Source organism: Corythoichthys intestinalis, chromosome 6 (assembly GCF_030265065.1).
Source record: "Corythoichthys intestinalis isolate RoL2023-P3 chromosome 6, ASM3026506v1, whole genome shotgun sequence".
In the NCBI taxonomy this organism is placed as follows: Eukaryota; Metazoa; Chordata; class Actinopteri; order Syngnathiformes; family Syngnathidae; genus Corythoichthys; species Corythoichthys intestinalis.
The window spans coordinates 37,188,230-37,208,875 of NC_080400.1; the positions used below are offsets into that span (position 1 = coordinate 37,188,230).

At 39.2% G+C, this 20,646-nt stretch overlaps 2 protein-coding genes across 2 annotated transcripts in view; one reads left to right on the forward strand and one right to left on the reverse strand.

Annotated features, from left to right (window-relative positions):
* Positions 1-8,651, forward strand: part of golim4a (golgi integral membrane protein 4a) — a 30,424-nt gene extending 21,773 nt beyond the window's left edge. Inside the window, exons 15-16 of the mRNA XM_057839645.1 lie at positions 560-643; positions 7,851-8,651. Coding sequence (XP_057695628.1) covers positions 560-643; positions 7,851-7,970 — 204 coding nt within the window. The 3' untranslated portion in view covers positions 7,971-8,651. The remainder of the gene's footprint in view (positions 1-559; positions 644-7,850) is intronic.
* Positions 8,652-9,296: 645 nt separating this feature from the next.
* Positions 9,297-20,463, reverse strand: LOC130917282 (leucine-rich repeat-containing protein 9). The gene is made up of 7 exons (XM_057838529.1): positions 19,565-20,463; positions 18,850-18,979; positions 12,468-12,561; positions 11,987-12,117; positions 11,758-11,900; positions 11,484-11,681; positions 9,297-9,913 (listed from the first exon to the last, which is right to left on the reverse strand). The coding sequence occupies exons 1-7, from the start codon at positions 19,573-19,575 to the stop codon at positions 9,796-9,798; spliced, it is 825 nt and encodes a 274-aa protein (XP_057694512.1). The 5' UTR covers positions 19,576-20,463; the 3' UTR covers positions 9,297-9,795.
* Between the last annotated feature and the right edge of the window lie 183 nt (positions 20,464-20,646).

The window sequence follows — 20,646 nt, forward strand, 5'->3', positions numbered from 1 at the left end:
TGAAGCGGTTGATGAAAAGAGAAATGCAGTACTATTTTAGTTTGTGGTCTAGAAAGTTATTTGAACTAAACATTACAGTCCTCGATGTAATTAATTTGACACCCCTTGCCCTATCGGTGTTTCGTTAATGGCCACATGATGGTGACAAAGCAGTACATGAAGCGTCTCACTAGTTCATTGGTACAAAGATGGCACAAGATGGTGTCAGAGCAATCCTTCAATTGTAGATGGAGCTTTGGTTGTTAGCACCACATACAGTGAATTACTAAATGTTTAATTGAATAACAGGATATTTTAAAATATATTAAAGTGGATGAAATAGATGAATAAGTCAACACAGTTATACACATGCCAAAACCGGCATGTTTGCGTTAGCAAACAGCACTTCACCCATTTGGATTGTGAAAAGGCCAATAATAATTACGATAGGAAAGGTACCCCCCCCCCCCCCCCTGCCATCCCTCATTTTCAACAGTTTGACTTTATTTTTGTTATTTTCTAATTAAATCATGCCACTTCTACATTTGACTGTTAATTACATGACTTTCTGACCTTGAAGGCACAGGAGGACGTTGCTGGTGGGGAGAAGGGGAGAGAAGAGGAGGATGGAGAGGACACTTACAATGAAGAAAACCTAAAACAGGTGGGCGTCTTGTCATATAATTTTTCTAGTTTTGTTGGGTGACTGTTGAAAGATGGATAACTCTAGTACCAACATGTAACGAGTAACATGACAGCCTGCAGAAATTCATGTTATGTTTGGCCCATTCTGTCAAGCTCTTTTAAATGTTTGTCCCGCTTGATGGGCTAGCCAGCTCAGAGGACGCGAGGCCAATAAAGCTTCTTCCACTTTTTATTCGTTTGAATAAGTCAGAAAGGAGAATAGCAGGTTGAAAACCTTGAAGAAAAACGAAACAGTGAAAAGAGTGAAAAAGTTTGTGTACTTTACAGTAAAATATTTCCAGTCAAATAATCAAAATATTGGTGTCATGAACTTAAACAATTCCTAACCTATTTTAAACTAGCCCAATTATTTGATCAACATATTAAATAATCATCATTAACTTCATGTAGTAATGATAATGATAAAACTCAGTCAAGCCTGTTTTAACATGAAGTAACTTGTCATTGTTTTACCTTACAAGCTGAGATATACTTGTTTTTTCCCAGAAATAAAGATCTTTATATCATGTTTTACTAAACAGATTCAAATACTAACAGAAAAGGCCTATAGCTGTCTAACTCCTGAACTCATAAAGGCTTATTCTTGCAGCCTGATCATTCATTATTTGCAATGGGAACGCAAACTTACCAACAACGTCTCTGTGCTCTGCTCGTGCTCTTTTGTATGGGTGCTTACAGACACACCAGCGTTAGCGTATAACTGCGTAAATGGCGTTATTTTTTTTTTTAGTAGTGAGTAATCTAATGAATTACTTTTCTCATCTTGGCAACGCCGTTACCATTACTGAGGATGTAAAAGTGCATTACGATGTGTTACAACGTTGGTTGAAAGACGCAAAAAAAGTCAGAGAGAGACACGGACTCACGGAGAAGAGAGAGCAGAGTGGGAGTGGGGAGAAGGGAAGGGAGCTGTGACGCCGTTGCAAACGCGATACTAGGTGGCACCAATAATACCTGACTGTAGCCGATAGCCTACAAACTACGCCCAAATGATGCTAAGGTAGATATCATGTGTATATGGCGGAAAACACTCGGGTGACTTGAAGTTCCACTCTGAGACCCCCAATTTGGCCAAATTTCAAACTTGTCCGATATGCATGTGTCATACATCATTGGAAAACTGAAAATCTCAATTTTCTGGGGGAAGACATTTTTTTTTAACAGCAAACCCCTATCTGGAGGTGAGAGCACGCGAGAGAATTACAGACGCCATGACTTTAAAGAGATATTATCACGGATAGAGATGTCCCAATCGATCGGCATCAGGTCATTTTCAAAGTATTGGGATCGGCAAAAAATATCGGCCATGCCTTTTTTTAAATATATATATATATTTTTTAATTAAATCATTTTCTAATTGTATATAACGTTACAGACATAATATGTTACACTCATCCAGAGTCTTTAGTTTAGGCATAAAGTAGGGTTATCAAATTTATCCCAATAACGGCGGCAATTAATTTATTAAAAAATGTGTCAAGTTACATATTAATGTATGCGCTGGACGACCCTCTCACTCATTGTCGCGCTCAATCTGTAATGACGCCGTTTTACCTATATAGAGAGATAAAAGGCAGCGCAAAATGAGTAGAGTGAATTTTGGCAGCCTTTGGAGCCATATTTTAATTGGCTAAAGCCTTGCAATCCCTCTCCCTATGATTAGAAATATCATGGGAAGCAATGTGGGGAAGTGAGGTGGCAATTGATCTTTGTCTTAACACCTTAAGTTATTTCCCAACGCAGAGAAGATATATCAATTGGTAGCATGACGCGCAGTCATGGGTGTGTAACGGGTATACAGAAAGTGTATCCGTTGTAGCACGTGGAAACCTCCCCGCCGATTCCTTCATGTAAGGTCGCTAACGGCTGCGCCGTTGGCTCGAGCTTTATTGGCGCAGTGGTTACCGAGCTTGCCTGCCGACTAGAATCGTCGCGGCGCGCGGGTTCGCGTCCCAGCCTAGTCAGAGGTGGGAGCGGACCGCGGGGCGGCACAGAACAGACTCGGGTTACAGGTGCGCTTCCCATCATGCATTTGGGATGGCCACAGTATCATTTACTGAAAGCTCAACAAATACACTAGATGGCAATATTTAGTCACAATACACAAAGTCACAAGTCTTTCTATCCATGGATCCCTCTCATAGAAAGAATGTTAATAATGTAAATGCCATCTTGAGGATTTATTGTCATAATAAACAAGCACAGTACTTATGTACTGTATGTTGAATGTATATATTTGTCCGAGTTTTCTTCATTTTTTTTCTTAATGCATTGCCAAAATGTATATGATCGGGAAAAATTATCGGGAATGATTGGAATTGAATCGGGAGCAAAAAAACGCAATCGGATCGGGAAATATCGGGATCGGCAGATACTCAAACTAAAACAATCGGGATCGGATCGGGAGCAAAACAACATGATCGGAACAACCCTAATCACGGACTTATCTTGTTTTGAGCCAAAAACTCCATGTAGCATGTATCACTGAGTGTCAAGACACAGCTGTGAATGGCCACAGCTGGGTTTTTGGGGGATTTTATGGGTGAAACATGGTAATATAACAAGGGTCGTGATGCAGAAATCGCAGCCTCAAAGAGTGGTTGAGATGTTCTTTTTCATATATTTACCCTTTTAAACGTTTTTTTTTTTTTTTTTTTTAATTTGTCTTTGTTTGGATCGATTTTTTATCATCTAACACAGGGGTCCCCAACGACCGGGCCGGGGACCGGTACCGGTCCGTGGCGCATTTGGTACCGGGCCGCGCAGAAATAATAAATAATTTATTAATGACTGCATTCTGGCCGATTGACTTTGGCATGTGCCGCTTAACACACCAATATCCCTGTCTGCTCTAGATATACAACTACAGGATAGGAGGTTGTCATAGAAATGCATTGATTGGACAGTACATCTTGTTTTGTATACCTATGTGCGCTTGGCCTCGATAATAACGTATGACGTAGGGCAGACACATCACATTTGTTCCCGGAAATAATTAGCCCCCACACTAGAATGACTAAAAACAGACGTCTTTGGACAGATTTTTTTACGGGGAAAAGGGAACCTGACAGGCCAGAAGATAAGCCTACAACCTCGAAGAAAACAAAATCTGTGCTACTTCCAAATCACTAAAGACCCACGAACTGCGAAGGAGTAGATTCGTGACCCGTATGTGAATAAACCGAGTGATTCGAGCATGTATGTGCAACAGGAATGTCAGCTTGTAGAGATCGCAAATCACGGCGACCTTAAACGTACATTTGAGACAACAACTCTACCGAGGTTCTGGATTAAAGTCATTTCGGAATATCCTGACATCGCTAGGAGCGCACTAAAAACTGAGCTACAATTTCCAACATCGTGTCTTTTTGTGAAGCTAGCTTCTCTCACTCTCCCATCTCGGGACCATCTCGTCACAACGAAACAAGCTCAGGCCTCCCACTAATTCAGCGGGTGAGTTGTATTTTGCCTGCACTTAACACGACGGAGCTAAAAACTTGTTATTTTATATTTGCTGTATTTTTCTGCCGCACATTGCCGGTGTTCTGACAAATTTGGCATGCGCGTAACGTTAAAAATGACGGCGAATGCAGCGATTCCAAAGTACATAGTACTTAGTTTCTTTAAAGAAAGGAATATTAACTTACGTTTGCCATGTAAACTGCACACAACTGCTCGCAGCTCTCTCACTTAACGACTTCGCCGTGTCGTTAAGCATTAATTTACGCCATTTTCGTGTTGCACATGTATGTTTATGATGTAAATAGTTTTTTAGCACCGTTAGATAACATTGAGAGTCCAACCGAATATAAAAGAGGGCTTTTTTCACCGCTACAAAAGCTTTGGGAGCAAAATTTTATAAGGGTGCAAAATTTGACAGACCACCGGTCCGTGGAAAAAAAGACCCAAATCACACCGGTCCATGGTGCAAAAAATGGTTGGGGACCCCTGATCTAACATATCGAAGAAAATGCGACAGCAGCAAAAAAAAAAAATACAATTAAGCAGTTTGAGGTAGATCTTGTTGGCGTTGGATCTCGACCTTGTACTTACAATGCCACGCATTTGTTTTCTGTTCTGGAGGCTTTACTACAAACGGAGTCGACACAAAAAGGCTGAGAGTCTCAGGGTGCAGTCAAACAACAAACACAAGTTTTAATGAATGAGGCACACACATTACAGCTTCTCACTCCAATAGACCCCACTCACCAACGTCACACAATGACGTGTCGCTGTATCCGGCCACCATATTGTCAGTCATTGTTTATCCATATTCTCAATGGTTTCAATTTGTCGTGCAATTTATAGTGCAATTCATGGAAGCCCCGGTGCTTTCAGACGCTGTAAACTCATTGGATGCGTTGCATAAAAGGCGTTATGTGGAATAGCTTCAGTCTATCCATTCGCCAGATCCATATTTGATGCCTAAAACGATATTTTTCGACTCGCTGTCTTCGCCGTCTCTGCCTGACATCTGCTACCCTGATATCTACAACTATCTTGTCCACAGAAACTCAGCCTATTCTCACGAAACTTTGAAAAACTTTAAGAGCAGCACTCTAAGCAACATTACCCCGTGTGACCCTTTACTTTCAATTTTTTAAAATAGCGACAATCAATAAAAACAAAAAACTTGACTGCGATGGCCGACGCTTCAAGGATAGGTGGATATTGGACTATTTCTTCAATACAATAAGCAACAACTCTGTCTGCCTCATTTGGAAGGAGACAGTCGCTGTTTTCAAAGAGTTCGATGTGACGCGATATTGCCAAACAAGACACGCTGACATGTACAACAACATTACAAGGAAGATACGCAGCGAGAAATTATAGCAACTTGAAGCTAGTTTAATTTCACAGCAGCAGTATTTCGCAAGAGCCCGAGTGTCGAAAGAGAACGCCACAAAGGCGAGATTGTTGAAATTATGGATTTAAAAAAATAATAATAAAGCAAATGTGACACACAGAAGGGCTTGCTAAAAATTGTTTAAATATATTGTTCTACGTAAATTAGCCAAGGTGGCCCCCCACATTTTTACCGCAACAAATCTGGCCCCCTTTGCAAAAAGTTTGGACATCCCTGTTTAACTGATGATCCGTAGACGAGGCCAGCTTCTTTCACTTGGTACCAGGTAAATATTATTTAAAAAATAATGATAGCGGAAGAAATAACCATCTTGAATTTGAAACTGTATGTTGTCGGCGATTAGCCTCGCAATGATCTTAATTGTGGTTGTCAGCCCAAAACCCTCTAAATATATATTAAATGCATCTTACCAGGTATAAAATGACTACTACATAGTCTGTGGTGATCGTTTGGTGCCCAGTTTTCTCGTCGAATTGCAGCAGTCCATCTCGCTCTCCTCTCCGGGTCTCTCGGAATACGGTAGAACTTCAAGTCTTTCCGTCTATCTTCTCTGTTCCTGCAACCAACCGCCACACACGCCTTCACCATTTTGATTATTAATGTTAACGAGCAGAAAAACACGCCATAATAGGAGAAATTTACGTAGCGGTAATGCGTAAACACGACGAGCTGACGGACAATATGGCGCGGAGGTGTGGTTGTGACATCATGTGAGTAGGGTCTATATATACCTCACATTTTACAATCCAGTGGGCGTTTACTTTACTCATTCAAACCCGTGATCAACAAGGAACAGTTCTGGGGGATGTCTTGTGACGTCCCCTGCTTAAATTAACAAAGACTTGACTAGACTGTGGGGGTTCATGTTACACCTTTATAATCTTCAAAGGGCTAAAATAGCTTAGCTTACTCTTGTGATAACAAATGGTATATGTTAAAACTAACAAGAATGTGAATGCATGATTGCTTTGACTAAGAATAAAAGACTACATAATGCATACAAGTAAACATATAAATGTAAGTACATAACAATATCCATGACTTTTTTTTACAGACACCATTTTTTTCATTGTGACGTCATTTGTTTAAAAGTTTAAAATATGCAAGTGAATCATTTTTTTAAATCGTTTTTTTTTTTTTTTTTTTTTTTTTTTTTAACGAAATATTACACATCAATTAATGATTGTAAGCTAAAAATGATGAATGATAAATACAATTATTTACCTTCTTTTTATGGCTAGGATGAAACAAAAGCGATTGCGCGACGTCTGTAAACGGGGGTTTGCAGGGTAGAATGGACGAATTAAAAATAGTTCGGGGGCTTATTGCGCCATGAATCTGCTATGGCAGCATATAGACATATTGTTCTATCAATCACAACAGTTCTTATGGCTTTAAATACAGCAGTTTATTTTAAAGAGGGGTGCAAAAGCAGATACTGCTTTTTCAGTCTTGTCTGTGTTTTCCGCCATATATAACTAGATGCGAAGTGACAGACACGGCGAGCTTAGCACATGTATAGAAACCAAAATGCGAAACGATCAACTCACCGGCGTTAGTAAACAGCCGCCATCTTAAAGCAGTACACTTCTCAGGAAAGCTCTATTGTAGAAAACCTTCCTAGCGAACCTAAGTAACTTTTTATCTAAAATACTCTTAGATTCAACTCAACTTTCCCGATTTATCTTTAAATGATGAAACCTTTTAAAACTTTCACATGTCGAAAGTAGACAGAAGGGAACTCATGCAATAACGGGAGCAATTTTAACAACTTTAACGGTTGATTCACAACATTAAATGACTTCCAAACATAGCAAAGGTTATGTTTTTTTTTGTTGGGGGGGGGGGGGTGACACCAGTTACTTTGCCAAGTATCCAATTACCCTTAAATTCAGGTAACTGAGTTACTAACTCATATACCTTTTGGGAGAATTAATTTGTAACGGTAATTAATTACTTTTTTAGAGTAAGAATAACAACACTGCCTATAAGAGTGTTTACAGACACGCCTGCTTTCCATTCCCAATTAGTGAAACATTAGGGGGCCAACTCTCAGGTGGCGCTCCGCCTAGTGGCATTAGGAGTAATTACATGAGTTAGTGGTAGAGACAGAAAAGGAAAGTGAATGGAAACAGAAAAGTGAAAAGATTTGCTTAAACCGGAGTTTTCTTTGCCGCGACACATAAACTCAATACACTCCTTAAGACAGTATGGTAAACATTTTTTGATATTTTTGTTTGCAAAGTATCATCATATGTTTATATATATGTTAGTTGCAGTAAAATGCATGTATATGCAGGGACCACAAAAGGAAGAGGCTCACGCCGAGGACATTGAGGAAGAGAATTACGAGGAAGAGGAAGTGGAGGAAGACGGACCTGCGGGAAAGAAGGGACCCGCTCGACGGGGAGAAATGTAAGCTAGACATAAACATTGAGAGGTTCCTCCTAGTTCCTGAAAAGAAGGCCAACAGCCATCCAGTAAAGACTCCAAGAAGGACAATTGGGATAGAACGTCTGGAGATGCAGAAGGCTTGTGTTGGAACTATTCCGATTTCACTGTGCAATTGAACATGTGGAGATGGTTTTATATGCTGTACAATGTTGTTGTTTTTTTACAGTCACGGCCTCTTGGTTGGTTTTAAATGCACATGTGCGGAGAATGTACTTTTATCCAGATGACTGTAAAGTAGAAAGAGATTCACGATATCTTTGTAAAAAAAAACAACTGTTTAACATACAACTGGGATTCCGGTCAATCAAGTGCTTGTTTTTATTTATTGTTGATTAATTGTGATGTCTTTGACAATCAGAAATGGTGCAATTCATAATTGTTATGTCAATATGTGCCTTTCCATTCTTACGCTTTTTCAAAAAGTCATTTCCAAATGATTTGGAGACTGAGGTCAATATTAGTAAATTCTGCCTGGTACAACAGATAACTACACGTCAACACGTCTCATGCAACTTTAATAACAATGTAGATGTAGATATATGCTGTCAATTTGTCTATTTTTCAGTGTATTTTAAACAAAAATGAAATTTTTATTGATCCTGTTTTGTCGAGTATTTTGATTGGAATAAAGAGGAATTCAGTTTTATTGTTCGTACTACTGTTTTAATTCATTTGATGATATTTTAAAGTATTTTATTGGGTGGTAATATTTTTTTCACGTACTTTTGTATTAAACCTGTCAAGTAAGCATATCTGTGGATTATGATGTTGTGATAGTCATAAAACATAACACAAAATATATAATATGCATATTGACATACCATAGTAAGATTTTTAGTGGCCAGGCTCACATTGCAAGAAGGAAGCGTTCAAAATCAAGGAGCAAAAAATTACAAATATTAGATGTATTATGCTTAAAAATCGAAAAATTAGCTGCCAATGAAAAAAAAATCTGGTTTGTCATGACTTCATAAAACAAGTTAAAATAGCTATCCTCAACCCAAACATACCTTAGAATTAGTGTATTTTTCTTAGATCTACTTAAATACATGCAACCTACCTGTTGACAAATATTCTTAACCTATTTTTATTTGTCAATTTGTGTTGTAAAAGAAACTGCAAAAATCCTAATGAGCACTGTTACATTTTTTATTACTCTGTACTAAGAATATAATACCAATATCAGTGCTAATATAATGCATATGTGCATCTTTCCAATTTAGACATTTAACAGTTTTGTCCAAATTATATATATTAATGTGTGTGAGAACAATTTTGATTGACTCAAAATATCTGAGTCCCACTCAAAGGTTTAAGGTTTGAACTTTTGATTGACTGGCAACTAGGGCAGACTATGCCCGAAAGTCGTCTGGGATCGCTTCAACTCCCCGGGTAATCCTGAACAGGATGTGATGCGATGCTCAACTGGTGGAAGGAAGAAACAAATCATAATTGTAATTCAAAAAAGAATTTATTCAATTTGCGGCGGAAAATCAAAGACATGCAAAAAACAGGTATGTAAACAGGTATATTTGATGCAGCCATTGATAACCATGTTATGATAAGCCTTATTATCCTTCAAAGCTCATCTCGATGTTCTGTCATTTTGAGCAAAACAAGCTTTTAACATGGCATGGCCATAAACGTTTAAACCTCCAACTGCCCACCAATGCATTTTGGAATGTGTTTTTTTTTTTTTTTTTTTTTTTTTTGGCAAAAGCTGTGGCACATTTCTGGTATTATTTTCATTCTTCAGTCATTAGATGTTCATCTGCATGATGCACATTACATCACAAAATGTTACACATTCTTGTAATTCTTGGGAAGTGGAAACCAGTGTGGATTTGGTCTCCTGGCAGCATTGGGACTCCGTCCAGCGTCTCAAGGTTTGGCAAACAGGAGAACACTCTGTGTGAAGGCGGACAGAGAAGGAAAAGAAGAGGTGATGATTAGTGCTTTCTGTAACTACTGTATCTCTCTCTCTCTCTCTCTCTCTCAAGATATATGGCTGTCAAAGAGGTCTAACGTCTTCTAACGAGGCTCCACTCGTTACCTGTATTAATGGCACCTGTTTTAACTCATTATCGGTATAAAAGACAGCTGTCCACAATCTCAGTCAGTCACACTCTAAACTCCACTATGGCCAAGACCAAAGAGCTGTCGAAGGACACCAGAGACAAAATTGTAGACCTGCACCAGGCTGGGAACACAGAATCTGCAATAGGTAAAACGCTTGGTGTAAAGAAATCAACTGTGGGAGCAATTATTAGAAAATGGAAGACATACAAGACCACTGATAATCTCCCTTGATCTGGGGCTCCATGCAAGATCTCAGCCCTTGGCGTCAAAATGATAACAAGAACGGTGAGCAAAAATCCCAGAACCACACGGGGGGACCTAGTGAATGACCTACAGAGAGCTGGGACCACAGTAACAAAGGGTACTATCAGTAACACAATGCCCCGCCAGGGACTCAAACCAGACGTGTCCACCTGCTGAAGAAAGTACACGTCCAGGCCCGTCTGCGGTTTGCTAGAGAGCATTTGGATGATCCAGAAGAGGACTGGGAGAATGTGTTATGGTCAGATGAAACCAAAATAGAACTTTTTGGTAGAAACACAGGTTCTCGTGTTTGGAGGAGAAAGAATACTGAATTGCATCCCAAGAACAGCATACCCACTGTGAAGCATGGGGGTGTAAACATCATGCTTTGGGGCTGTTTTTCTGCAAAGGGACCAGGATGACTGATCTGTGTAAAGGAAAGAATGAATGGGGCCATGTATCGAGAGATTTTGAGTGGAAATCTTCCATCAGCAAGGGCATTGAAGATGAGATGTGGATGGGTCTTTCAGCATGACAATGATCCCAAACACATAACCAGTGGCTTCGTATGAAGCATTTCAAGGTCCTGGAGTGGCCTAGCCATTCTCCAGATCTCAACCCCATAGAAAATCTGTGGAGGGAGTTGAAAGTCTGTGTTGCCCAACGACAGCCCCAAAACATCACTGCTCTAGAGGAGATCTGCATGGAGGAATGGGCCAAAATACCAGCAACAGTGTGTGAAAAGCTTGTGAAGAGTTACAGAAAACGTATGGCCTAAGTTTTTGGCAACAAAGGATACATAACAAAGTATTGAGATGAACTTTTGGTATTGACCAAATACTTATTTTCCACCATGATTTGATGGTTTTCTTTTCCCACATTCTGTCTCTCATGGTTGAGGTTTACCCATGTTGACAATTACAGGCCTCTCTAATATTTTCAAGGGGGAGAACTTGCACAATTAGTGGTTGACTAAATACTATTTGCCCCACTCTATCTGTCCGTCTGTCTGTCTGTCTGTCTGTCTTGAGAGGACTAGTTCAGTGTTTGTCCTCACTTTAGTACAGCGAACTGGGAAAGCCTTCAATTTGCCAGTGACCCTAAAGAGGGCAAGTGCAATAGATAATAAAGGATAGACTTTAAATGCCGCCCCCACCGTGCACGATAATCCTGAGTAAAGGTCACCGGGTTGAGTGTCAAGTTTAGGGATCGTAGAGGACTGCTCTTCAATGCGTCCAATCCTTCCAGGGAGCTGATGGCATTCTCAGCTATGCAAAGTTGCTCCACTGCGGGAAGTTTTGGCAACTGGCATAAAGACACCAAATAGTTCTGTTGCAGGTTCAGTATCCTGCACCTGTAAACAGCAACATAAAAAGTGCTGTTTACTTTATTTTGCTTGAGTGATGATGATATGCAATGCTCCTTTTTACCTTGGCAGACGGACCGAACTAAGGTTTTTGAGAGAGTTGTTGACCAGCTGTAGTTTCTCCACACGGATCAACCTGCGAAGGATGCGGACAAAGTTTTCTTGCTGGAAAGCGTCCCCTAAATCCTGGTAGGAGAGGTTCAGCTCCTTTGGGCAGGAGACAATAGATAGAGGGGAAAACTTAGCTTCAGTTCTACCCACCCCCCCAAAAAACACAAAAGTGTCATGCTCACCACACAGTTCTCCCAATTCTCTTTTCTTCTCTCTTCCCAGGTCTGTCCCACCTTCTCGATCCTCTTCTTCTTCCATTGCTCCACACACAATGAATAGACCTCTCTTTGTATGAACTCCTCGTCAGATGGCCCTGTGATGAATAGTGGATGCCCTTAATGACACAACCCAACTATATTAATTCTGAATCGGGCACAGCAAAGTTAATTGTTCTGCGTTCTTTGATCCCATATCTAATTGATTAAAACAGTTAAGAGCTGTTCAAATTTTGATCATGAACGTATGCAACTTCACCTTGTTCTATAACAGTTGTAGATTTAACTTAAAGTTATTTAATTTAGTACCCAAGTTGAGAACGGGACAGATAAATAACATTTTCTCAACCCCCAATATTACGAGCCGATCCATCACAGTGAGGGCACAGGTAGGCATACACAATTGCAAACGCAACAACTTGTCACCACTTGTCAGACTGTGGCACACCTTCTCGGACCCTGGGGCATGTCAGTTGATCTCCGGTGAGGTCACATTGCGGCAGATGATGCCATGATGTAAACCGGAACCGGCTGGAAGGAAGCTGTGTTCAAAGGATAAAAAAGGATGCAGTGGAGTGAGGCATGAAATTAGAATACAGCAATCTGCAGCTGCGAGTGTGAAACTTGTGATTGCCCATCAAACTGTTTTTAATGGTTTAATACTTCGTTAAAGCCAGTGTTGTTAATCTTACTTTAAAAAAGCAATTAATTACAATTACAAATTACTTCACCAAAAAAGTAATTGCGTTTGTAACTCAGTTACCTGAATGTAAGAGTAATTAGTTACTTGGCAAAGTAACTGTGATAATATATATCACATACATACATACATACATACATATACACACACACACACATATATATATATATATATATATATATATATATATATATATATATATATATATATATTGAAGCAACTTTTTTTTGGGATTAAACGATTTAGACACAAATGTCCTACCCATAATATGGCCCAAACAAAAAAAGGATTGCTTCAATCAAAATGTATTTTCAATGAAAAATTAAGTGTTCAAATGCAAAATTTTCAATCTCAAATATTTTCACATTCAAAAACGTTTTCCATGATTGAAATTCTTCTTTTTTGATTGTTTTATCTTTTTGTCAAAAAAATAAAAATAAAAAATTTTTTTGAAGCAATTTATTTTTTATTTTTTGATTGAATAATAGAGACAAAAACGACCTAGCCAAAATGTGGCCCAAACACAAATCAACATTACTTCAATAAAAAAAAAAAAAAAAAAAAAAAACCTTCAATCTCCCCCCCCCCCCCCAAAATCGAAGAAAAATAGCTTTCACGTGCATTTTTTGAGTTTTAAATGTATTCTTGCATTCAACCACTTTTTTCTTTTTTTTTTTTTGATTGAAGCGGCTTTTTTTTTTTTTTTTGGTTGAAAAAATGTATTTGCTTCAATCCAAATATATATATTTTTTGACTTGAGCAACTTTTTTTTAAATTTAAGCAACTTTTTCTTGATTGAATAATAAAGACACAAATCTACCTCCATATGGCTCCGCCCAGGGGATACAATTTTTGACTGGGGTAACTACATTGGCACGACACCGGCCGGCGTACCATATTCAATCGATGACGATCTTGGCAAAAAGTATTGCCTAAGCAGCCTGATTTAGAATTCCCGTCAAGAATGATGGGAAACAAAAAAACACTCATTGTCATCTTATTATTATAAATATTCTATAAAGTTTAATTTGATTGCTGACACTCCGTTTCGGGGTCATCAACATGTTGTGCCCAAACTGCCCCAAAAGTCAAACTCTGCCTGTGTGTAACTCCTCCCTTTCAACAAATAAATGAATAGTGGATCAGTTCTTGTCCTGTCCGTTCTTGTCTATTGCAGTGCCATAATTTCCTTGTGTTAGTTTTAATCCAAATTTGTCTTTGCTCCTGGTCCAGTCAAACACGACTTCAAAGGAGAAGCTTTTCTTTTGAATGCAGTTCCCAATTAATATGGACGGTCTCAGAACTTCACAGACGGCCTGCTGCTCTGTCTCATTGAATGGTACTCACGAAGATGAAATGCTACTACCACCTGGCGGTTGAACTTTTTAATGCACACTTAGATCAACACAACTCAATGAATCGAAGTTGAACCCATTTTTTTTTAGCTTAAAATAACTAATACAGGTTACTATAAATTAACTGCATAATTAACTAGAAAAATAAATCATTTATGATCAACAACGGAAGGCGGACAGCTACACTGGAAAAAAGAGTTTTAATGTCAACACTGAAAGGTGATTAGTCACCACTGGACATATGCATACAGGTACTGCAAAATTCATTCTTGTACAATCCCCACAAATATCATCTAATTTGTAATTCAAATAGGTTTAGAGCCCTGAGTAGGTTTCAGTGGCATTTAGGGAATGAAACATTCTCCACAAATACAGTGTATCACAAAAGTGAGTACACCCCTCACATTTCTGCAGATAATTAAGTATAACTCTTCAGGGGACCACACTGACAAAATGACACTTTAACACGATGAAAAGTAGTCTGTGTGCAGCTTATATAATAAAGTTAATTTGTTTTCCCCTCAAAATAACTCAAAATAAAGCCATTAATATCTAAACCCCTGGCAACAAAAGTGTGTCAAAGTATCATTTTGTCAGTGTTGTCCGATGAAAAGATATACTTAGCATATTTTTCGGACTATAAGTCGCAGTTTCTTTTATAGTTTGGCTGGGGGTGTGACTTATACTCAAGAGCGACTTATGTGTGAAATTATTAACACATTATGATATCATTTCACATGTTGTTTTGGTGTTTTGGAGTGACACTGATGGTTGGGTAAACTTGTTAGCATGTTCTTTATGCTATAGTTATCTGAATAACTCTTAATAGCTATGGCCACGTTTGCGTTCTGCCTTTGGCAATGTGTGTTCAATTGTATTATTGACTTTTTTATATTGAAATGCATGCTTTTAGTTTGTGGCCCAAGTGGGGGCGCAGTCGCACTTGTTTACACGAAGAAGAGCGCTCACAGGCAAGAAGAAGACGGACAGCTACGCAGCGTCTCTGAGCGAGTGGGCGACAGAGAGAGAGAGAGAGAAACACGGCTGTGAACCTACGTTCATTTTTAATGCTTGTAAAATATCTCTACAGCGGCAACGCCTGTGTGTATCATCTTTTCTGTTGTTGTGTGTTTTCCACCCGCGATCGGACACTTACAGCCAGTTGTGTGGTTGTTTAAGCGATGTGCTAATGCTAGCGAACGCATGCTAACAGTTTGTGTCATTGCTGTAATAGTAGCTAATTATCATTTATTTACGTTGATGTGAACCTGTTTGGTATTGAGGACGAAATTGATTCAGCAAATACGGATGTCCAACATGGGAGTTTAGCTCGCTGTATAGCAAGGACTGAGCCGTAGCGTCCTGGTGAGCACAGTATATTTGCATTTCCTTGTTAATGCATCATGTCACATTATACTGTACACTTATTCAGCATGTTGTTCTCCATTGTATTTTTATATTAAATTGCCTTTCAAGATGACATATCTATTCTAAAAATTCGTTCCAAAAATGCGACTTATACCCCGGTGCGACTTGTTTTTTTCCTCTTCGTTGGGCATTTTATGGCTGGTGCGACTTATACTCAGGTGCGACTTATAGTCCGAAAAATACGGTAAATATCTTCAGAAATGTGAGGGGTGTACTCACTTTTGTGATACACTGTAACTGTCTTGTAAAGTAGTAAGACATGTGCTATAATGTCTAGTAATAAAACATTTTGGATGCAACCATTACTTGATATATTCAACATTCCAAACATTTGAAAATGGGTCTCTTGTAGGCTATTTGGTTTAACAGTTAATGGAATCCTTTGTCGCTCCTTCACTGACCTTTTCAACCTCCTCGTGTAACTCTACACTATTGCCACACACACAGTAATGGCCTAAACCATTTTGGCGCTGCTTTGCACTGACAGCAAGCATGACCAAAATTTTCGCCAGTAGTAGGCCAGCTCATCCATGGATGCTGGCTTCTAGCAACAAAAGCAGAGCCCCGAGTGTGGAAAAAATCAAGCAGCCTTGACAATGAAAGCTTTGAAGTGGCACGTGGAAGAATTAAAAATGCAAACACTAGTGGATGCGCTGGTAGATGGATATTCGAGTCACGCTCAAATGAGAAAACAGGCTAAATAGTCTGGTCGTGTATGACAGCAGCAACATTTTTTTCCAGTCGTCAAATTGCATTTATCTCTTGCTCAGTAGATTTATTTGAGCTGCACAATAGGTGCAGACCAAAAAAACAACAACAAAAAAAACAAATATTCCAACACTATTAGGCTCATGAGAAAAAGACATTCCTTATTAGTTGAACTGGTGTACATTAAATGCAAAGTATATACACAGCAGATTCGATATTACTGATTATTGCTTTTGAAAATGAGTCACCTTTGTGCCGAATAGTTAGCCCAATATCATAATGTATCAAAGTTAAGTAACGTAAGTGTAACATAAGCAGGGGTGAAAGTGGGCCAGAACGGTCAGGAACGCAGTTCCGGTATAAGATTCAGGGCCAGGACGCAGTTCCGGTATAAGATTCAGGGCCCGAATGCTGTTCTGGTATAAGATTCAGGGCCGGAATGCTGTTCTGGTACACGGTGCTTTGATTCCAAAAATATGACGGCAACTGTCAAAACGCTATGTAAAAAAAAAAAAATGCCAAGCTGCCACACATGCATTTCATCTCCAAGAAGAAAACAATCTACCAACATCAGATTTACATACACAAGTGTTAAACACAAGCATAATAAAGTACTTGTGTAACGTCATCCCTTTCCACCAATATTTATAATTTATTTTATTCCACGGACGGCATGGAGGTTTCCCCAGCTACTGCAGTTATCTGAGTCTGATGATGATGAGTCACGTCAATGTGCAAACTCACGCAGCAAAGCAAAACGCCTGGACTCATTTATATACAGTGGCTTGCAAAAGTATCTGGCCCCCTTGAATCTTGCAACCTTTCGCCACATTTCAGGCTTCAAACATAAATATATGAAATTTAATTTTTTTGTCAAGAATCAACAACAAGTGGGACACAATAGTGAAGTGGAACAACATTTATTGGATAATTTAAACTTTTTTAACAAACAAAAAAGTGAAAAGTGGGGCGTGCAATATTATTTGGCCCCTTTACTTTCAGTGCAGCAAACTCACTCCAGAAGTTCAGTGAGGATCTCTGAATGATCCAATGTTGTCCTAAATGACCGATGAAGATAAATAGAATCCACCTGTGTGTAATCAAGTCTCCGTATAAATGCACCTGCTCTGTGATAGTCTCAGGGTTCTGTTTAAAGTGCAGAGAGCATTATGAAAACCAAGGAACACACCAGGCAGGTCCGAGATACTGTTGTGGAGAAGTTTAAAGCCGGATTTGGATACAAAAAGATTTCCCAAGCTTTAAACATCTCAAGGAGCACTGTGTAAGCCATCATATTGAAATGGAAGGAGCATCAGACCACTGCAAATCTACCAAGACCCGGCCGTCCTTCCAAACTTTCTTCTCAAACAAGGAGAAAACTGATCAGAGATGCAGCCAAGAGGCCCATGATCACTCTGGATGAACTGCAGAGATCTACAGCTGAGGTGGGAGAGTCTGTCCATATGTGTACACTGCACAAATCTGGCCTTTATGGAAGAGTGGCAAGAAGAAAGCCATTTCTCAAAGATATGTATAAAAAGTCTCGTTTAAAGTTCACCACAAGCCACCTGGGAGACACACCAAACATGTGGAAGAAGGTGCTCTGGTCAGATGAAACCAAAATTGAACTTTTTGGCCACAATGCAAAATGATATGTTTGGCGTAAAAGCAACACAGCTCATCACCCTGAACACACCATCCCCACTGTCAAACATGGTGGTGGCAGCATCATGGTTTGGGCCTGCTTTTCTTCAGCAGGGACAGGGAAGATGGTTAAAATTGACGGGAAGATGGATGCAGCCAAATACAGGAACATTCTGGAAGAAAAGCTGTTGGTATCTGCACAAGACCTGAGACTGGGATGGAGATTTATCTTCCAACAGGACAATGATCCAAAACATAAAGCCAAATCTACAATGGAATGGTTAAAAAATAAACGTATCCAGGTGTTAGAATGGCCAAGTCAAAGTCCAGACCTGAATCCAATCGAGAATCTGTGGAAAGAGCTGAAGACTGCTGTTCACAAACACTCTCCATCCAACCTCACTGAGTTCGAGCTGTTTTGCAAGGAAGAATGGGCAAGAATGTCAGTCTCTCGATGTGCAAAACTGATAGAAACATACCCCAAGCGACTTGCAGCTGTAATTGGAGCAAAAGGTGGCGCTACAAAATATTAACGCAAGGGGGCCGAATAATATTGCACGCCCCACTTTTCAGTTTTTTATTTGTTAAAAAAGTTTAAATTATCCAATAAATTTTGTTCCACTTCAGGATTGTGTCCCACTTGTTGTTGATTCTTGACAAAAAAATTAAAATTTTATATCTTTATGTTTGAAGCCTGAAATGTGGCGAAAGGTTGCAAGGTTCAAGGGGGCCGAATACTTTTGCAAGGCACTGTACATATATATATCTCACATTTTTGCATCGGGATTAAAGACTTTTACTTTTCACTTGTAAAGTCAATTTTAAAGTACAAGTAAAGTACTTATGTACTTTTACTTGAGAATTGTTTGTCTTTGATACCTGTATTTTACTTAAGTATTTTGTTGCCCATGTATCTGTACTTTTACTCTCGTAAAAAAAAGTGAGTATTTCATCCACCACTGCTGAATGCATTTGTGTGGGATTAAATCACTTACAGGTGTTGATCCAAGTCCAGAATCAGGACTCTGGTGGACGGAGGCAGGCAAGTGTGCCACACCGAGCTCGGAATAGTGGGATAAGTGGGATTTGGGAAGACTGTTGCTGAGAGTGTTCACACCTGAAGAACTGAGAGGAAAGAGGACCACATGATGTTGTTTGAAAAGGATGCTCTGGTGTGTGCTGAGAACCTGACCACCAGCCAAGTGGTTGAGTTACAGCCTCAGACACCTGAGCAGGTCTGCCACTGGTTTATAATACTGTGTTGGCCCTGTATAATTGATTGAATTGAATGCAAAACACCAGATGAACCGGTTATCTACCAACTTTATGCCCTGCTAGTGGTGAAGAGGTATAATTTTCCAATGACATCAAATTAATTTGGCTTTATATTGAGGCTACTCAAGCTTGTCCTACAAGCATCAATTGATGGCACTGCAGTATATAAATCTAAGTACTAAAGTAAATCTCACATTTTTGCTTATTATATTATAGTCAATTTAGGTACGCTTGCACAATAAAATGCGTTATCAAACGCTGCCCCAAATATGCAGCGAATAATTAAAATATATTCATGACGTGTAGGTGTTCTCAATGAGCCAATTATAATTAATAATTAAAGTTAATTCTAGCTTACACACAATCAAAACATAAAGTAAGGGTTAACTTATTTGTGCAGACTTTAAAAAAAATATAATAGTGATGTTTTCTCACCTTTCTGACATGTCCCAATGGTGTGCTGGTGAATTCTGTCGGCTTTTAACAACACATTGCAAGCAGATCCGTCGGGCTGTACGAATGTGCAGCCGAGACCCATGGAGGCAGTTTTTGTGTTGGCGTTCACTGCCAGCCAGTGTCCTCCTACTCTTAAACTGCCCCAGTCAGGTGAGCTTAGTGCTACAGTTCTGTCATTCCAGTGAGTGCGTTGCTTAGCAACCGTGTTCAGGTAAAGAAGGTGGAAAACATTACAAGGTTGGAAGAACACGCATAGTCCATGTGACAAATATTCTAATTCGACACATTGATTATATCTTACTTATGAAGAAATACGAGCTTAGGACAAGAAAATGTTATATATTATATATATATACTGAGTTGACGTGTTTTGTTATATAATGGTCTGCTTCATGTCTCATGTTACTGGAGGCCTCCTTTTCACAGAATGTGTGTCCACTGTGGCTCTTGTATTATTCTTGTGGTTTGAGGCACTCAATTATACACACTAACTCCACACCTGAAGTGAGATCCAAACCAAACCGATTTGGCTGTGAAGCAGTTGTGTTCACTGCTATGTTCTCCCATCACTCAATGAGAGAGTGGTTAGTAATTCCTATTATTGTTTTTAAGAGGATTGTGGATAGATTTAAACCACCATTAACAAAAATTTACAATACTTGGTCGTACCACCTTGATTCAAGTAAAGCAAGAAGAAGGAAGAAATTTCTTCCTGTGGCACTTTGAAAACATAAGACTTTTGGTTAAAATCTAAAATTGCCCATAGATTTGAGCGTGATTGTTATTTTGTTGTCTGAATGTCATTTGTCGTGCAATTTACTACTGGCCAGTCATGTGTGTACTCCTCCTTGAACCCCAAGTCAGCTGGCAAAAGAACTCAAATCTGTCCCCCGTGACCCTTAGAATGAAATAAAATTCACAGGTGGATGGATAAAAAACATATACAGATAAAATATCTATTTTAAAAACCATATAATTAAATTTATAGTTCACATTTCCATTAAGATGCGACTTGGAATATTAGATTTGTACTTAACCAATGAAGATAACATGCAAAATGG

Bases quoted from the DNA above. Each gene is read 5' to 3' on its own strand.
- LOC130917282 (XM_057838529.1), bottom strand. The intron at 11,901-11,986 runs GTGAGCATGACA...TCCTGCCCAAAG, and splicing joins AGAATTGGGAGAACTGTGTG to GAGCTGAACCTCTCCTACCA. The intron at 11,682-11,757 runs GTAAAAAGGAGC...TGCTGTTTACAG, and splicing joins AGTTCGGTCCGTCTGCCAAG to GTGCAGGATACTGAACCTGC.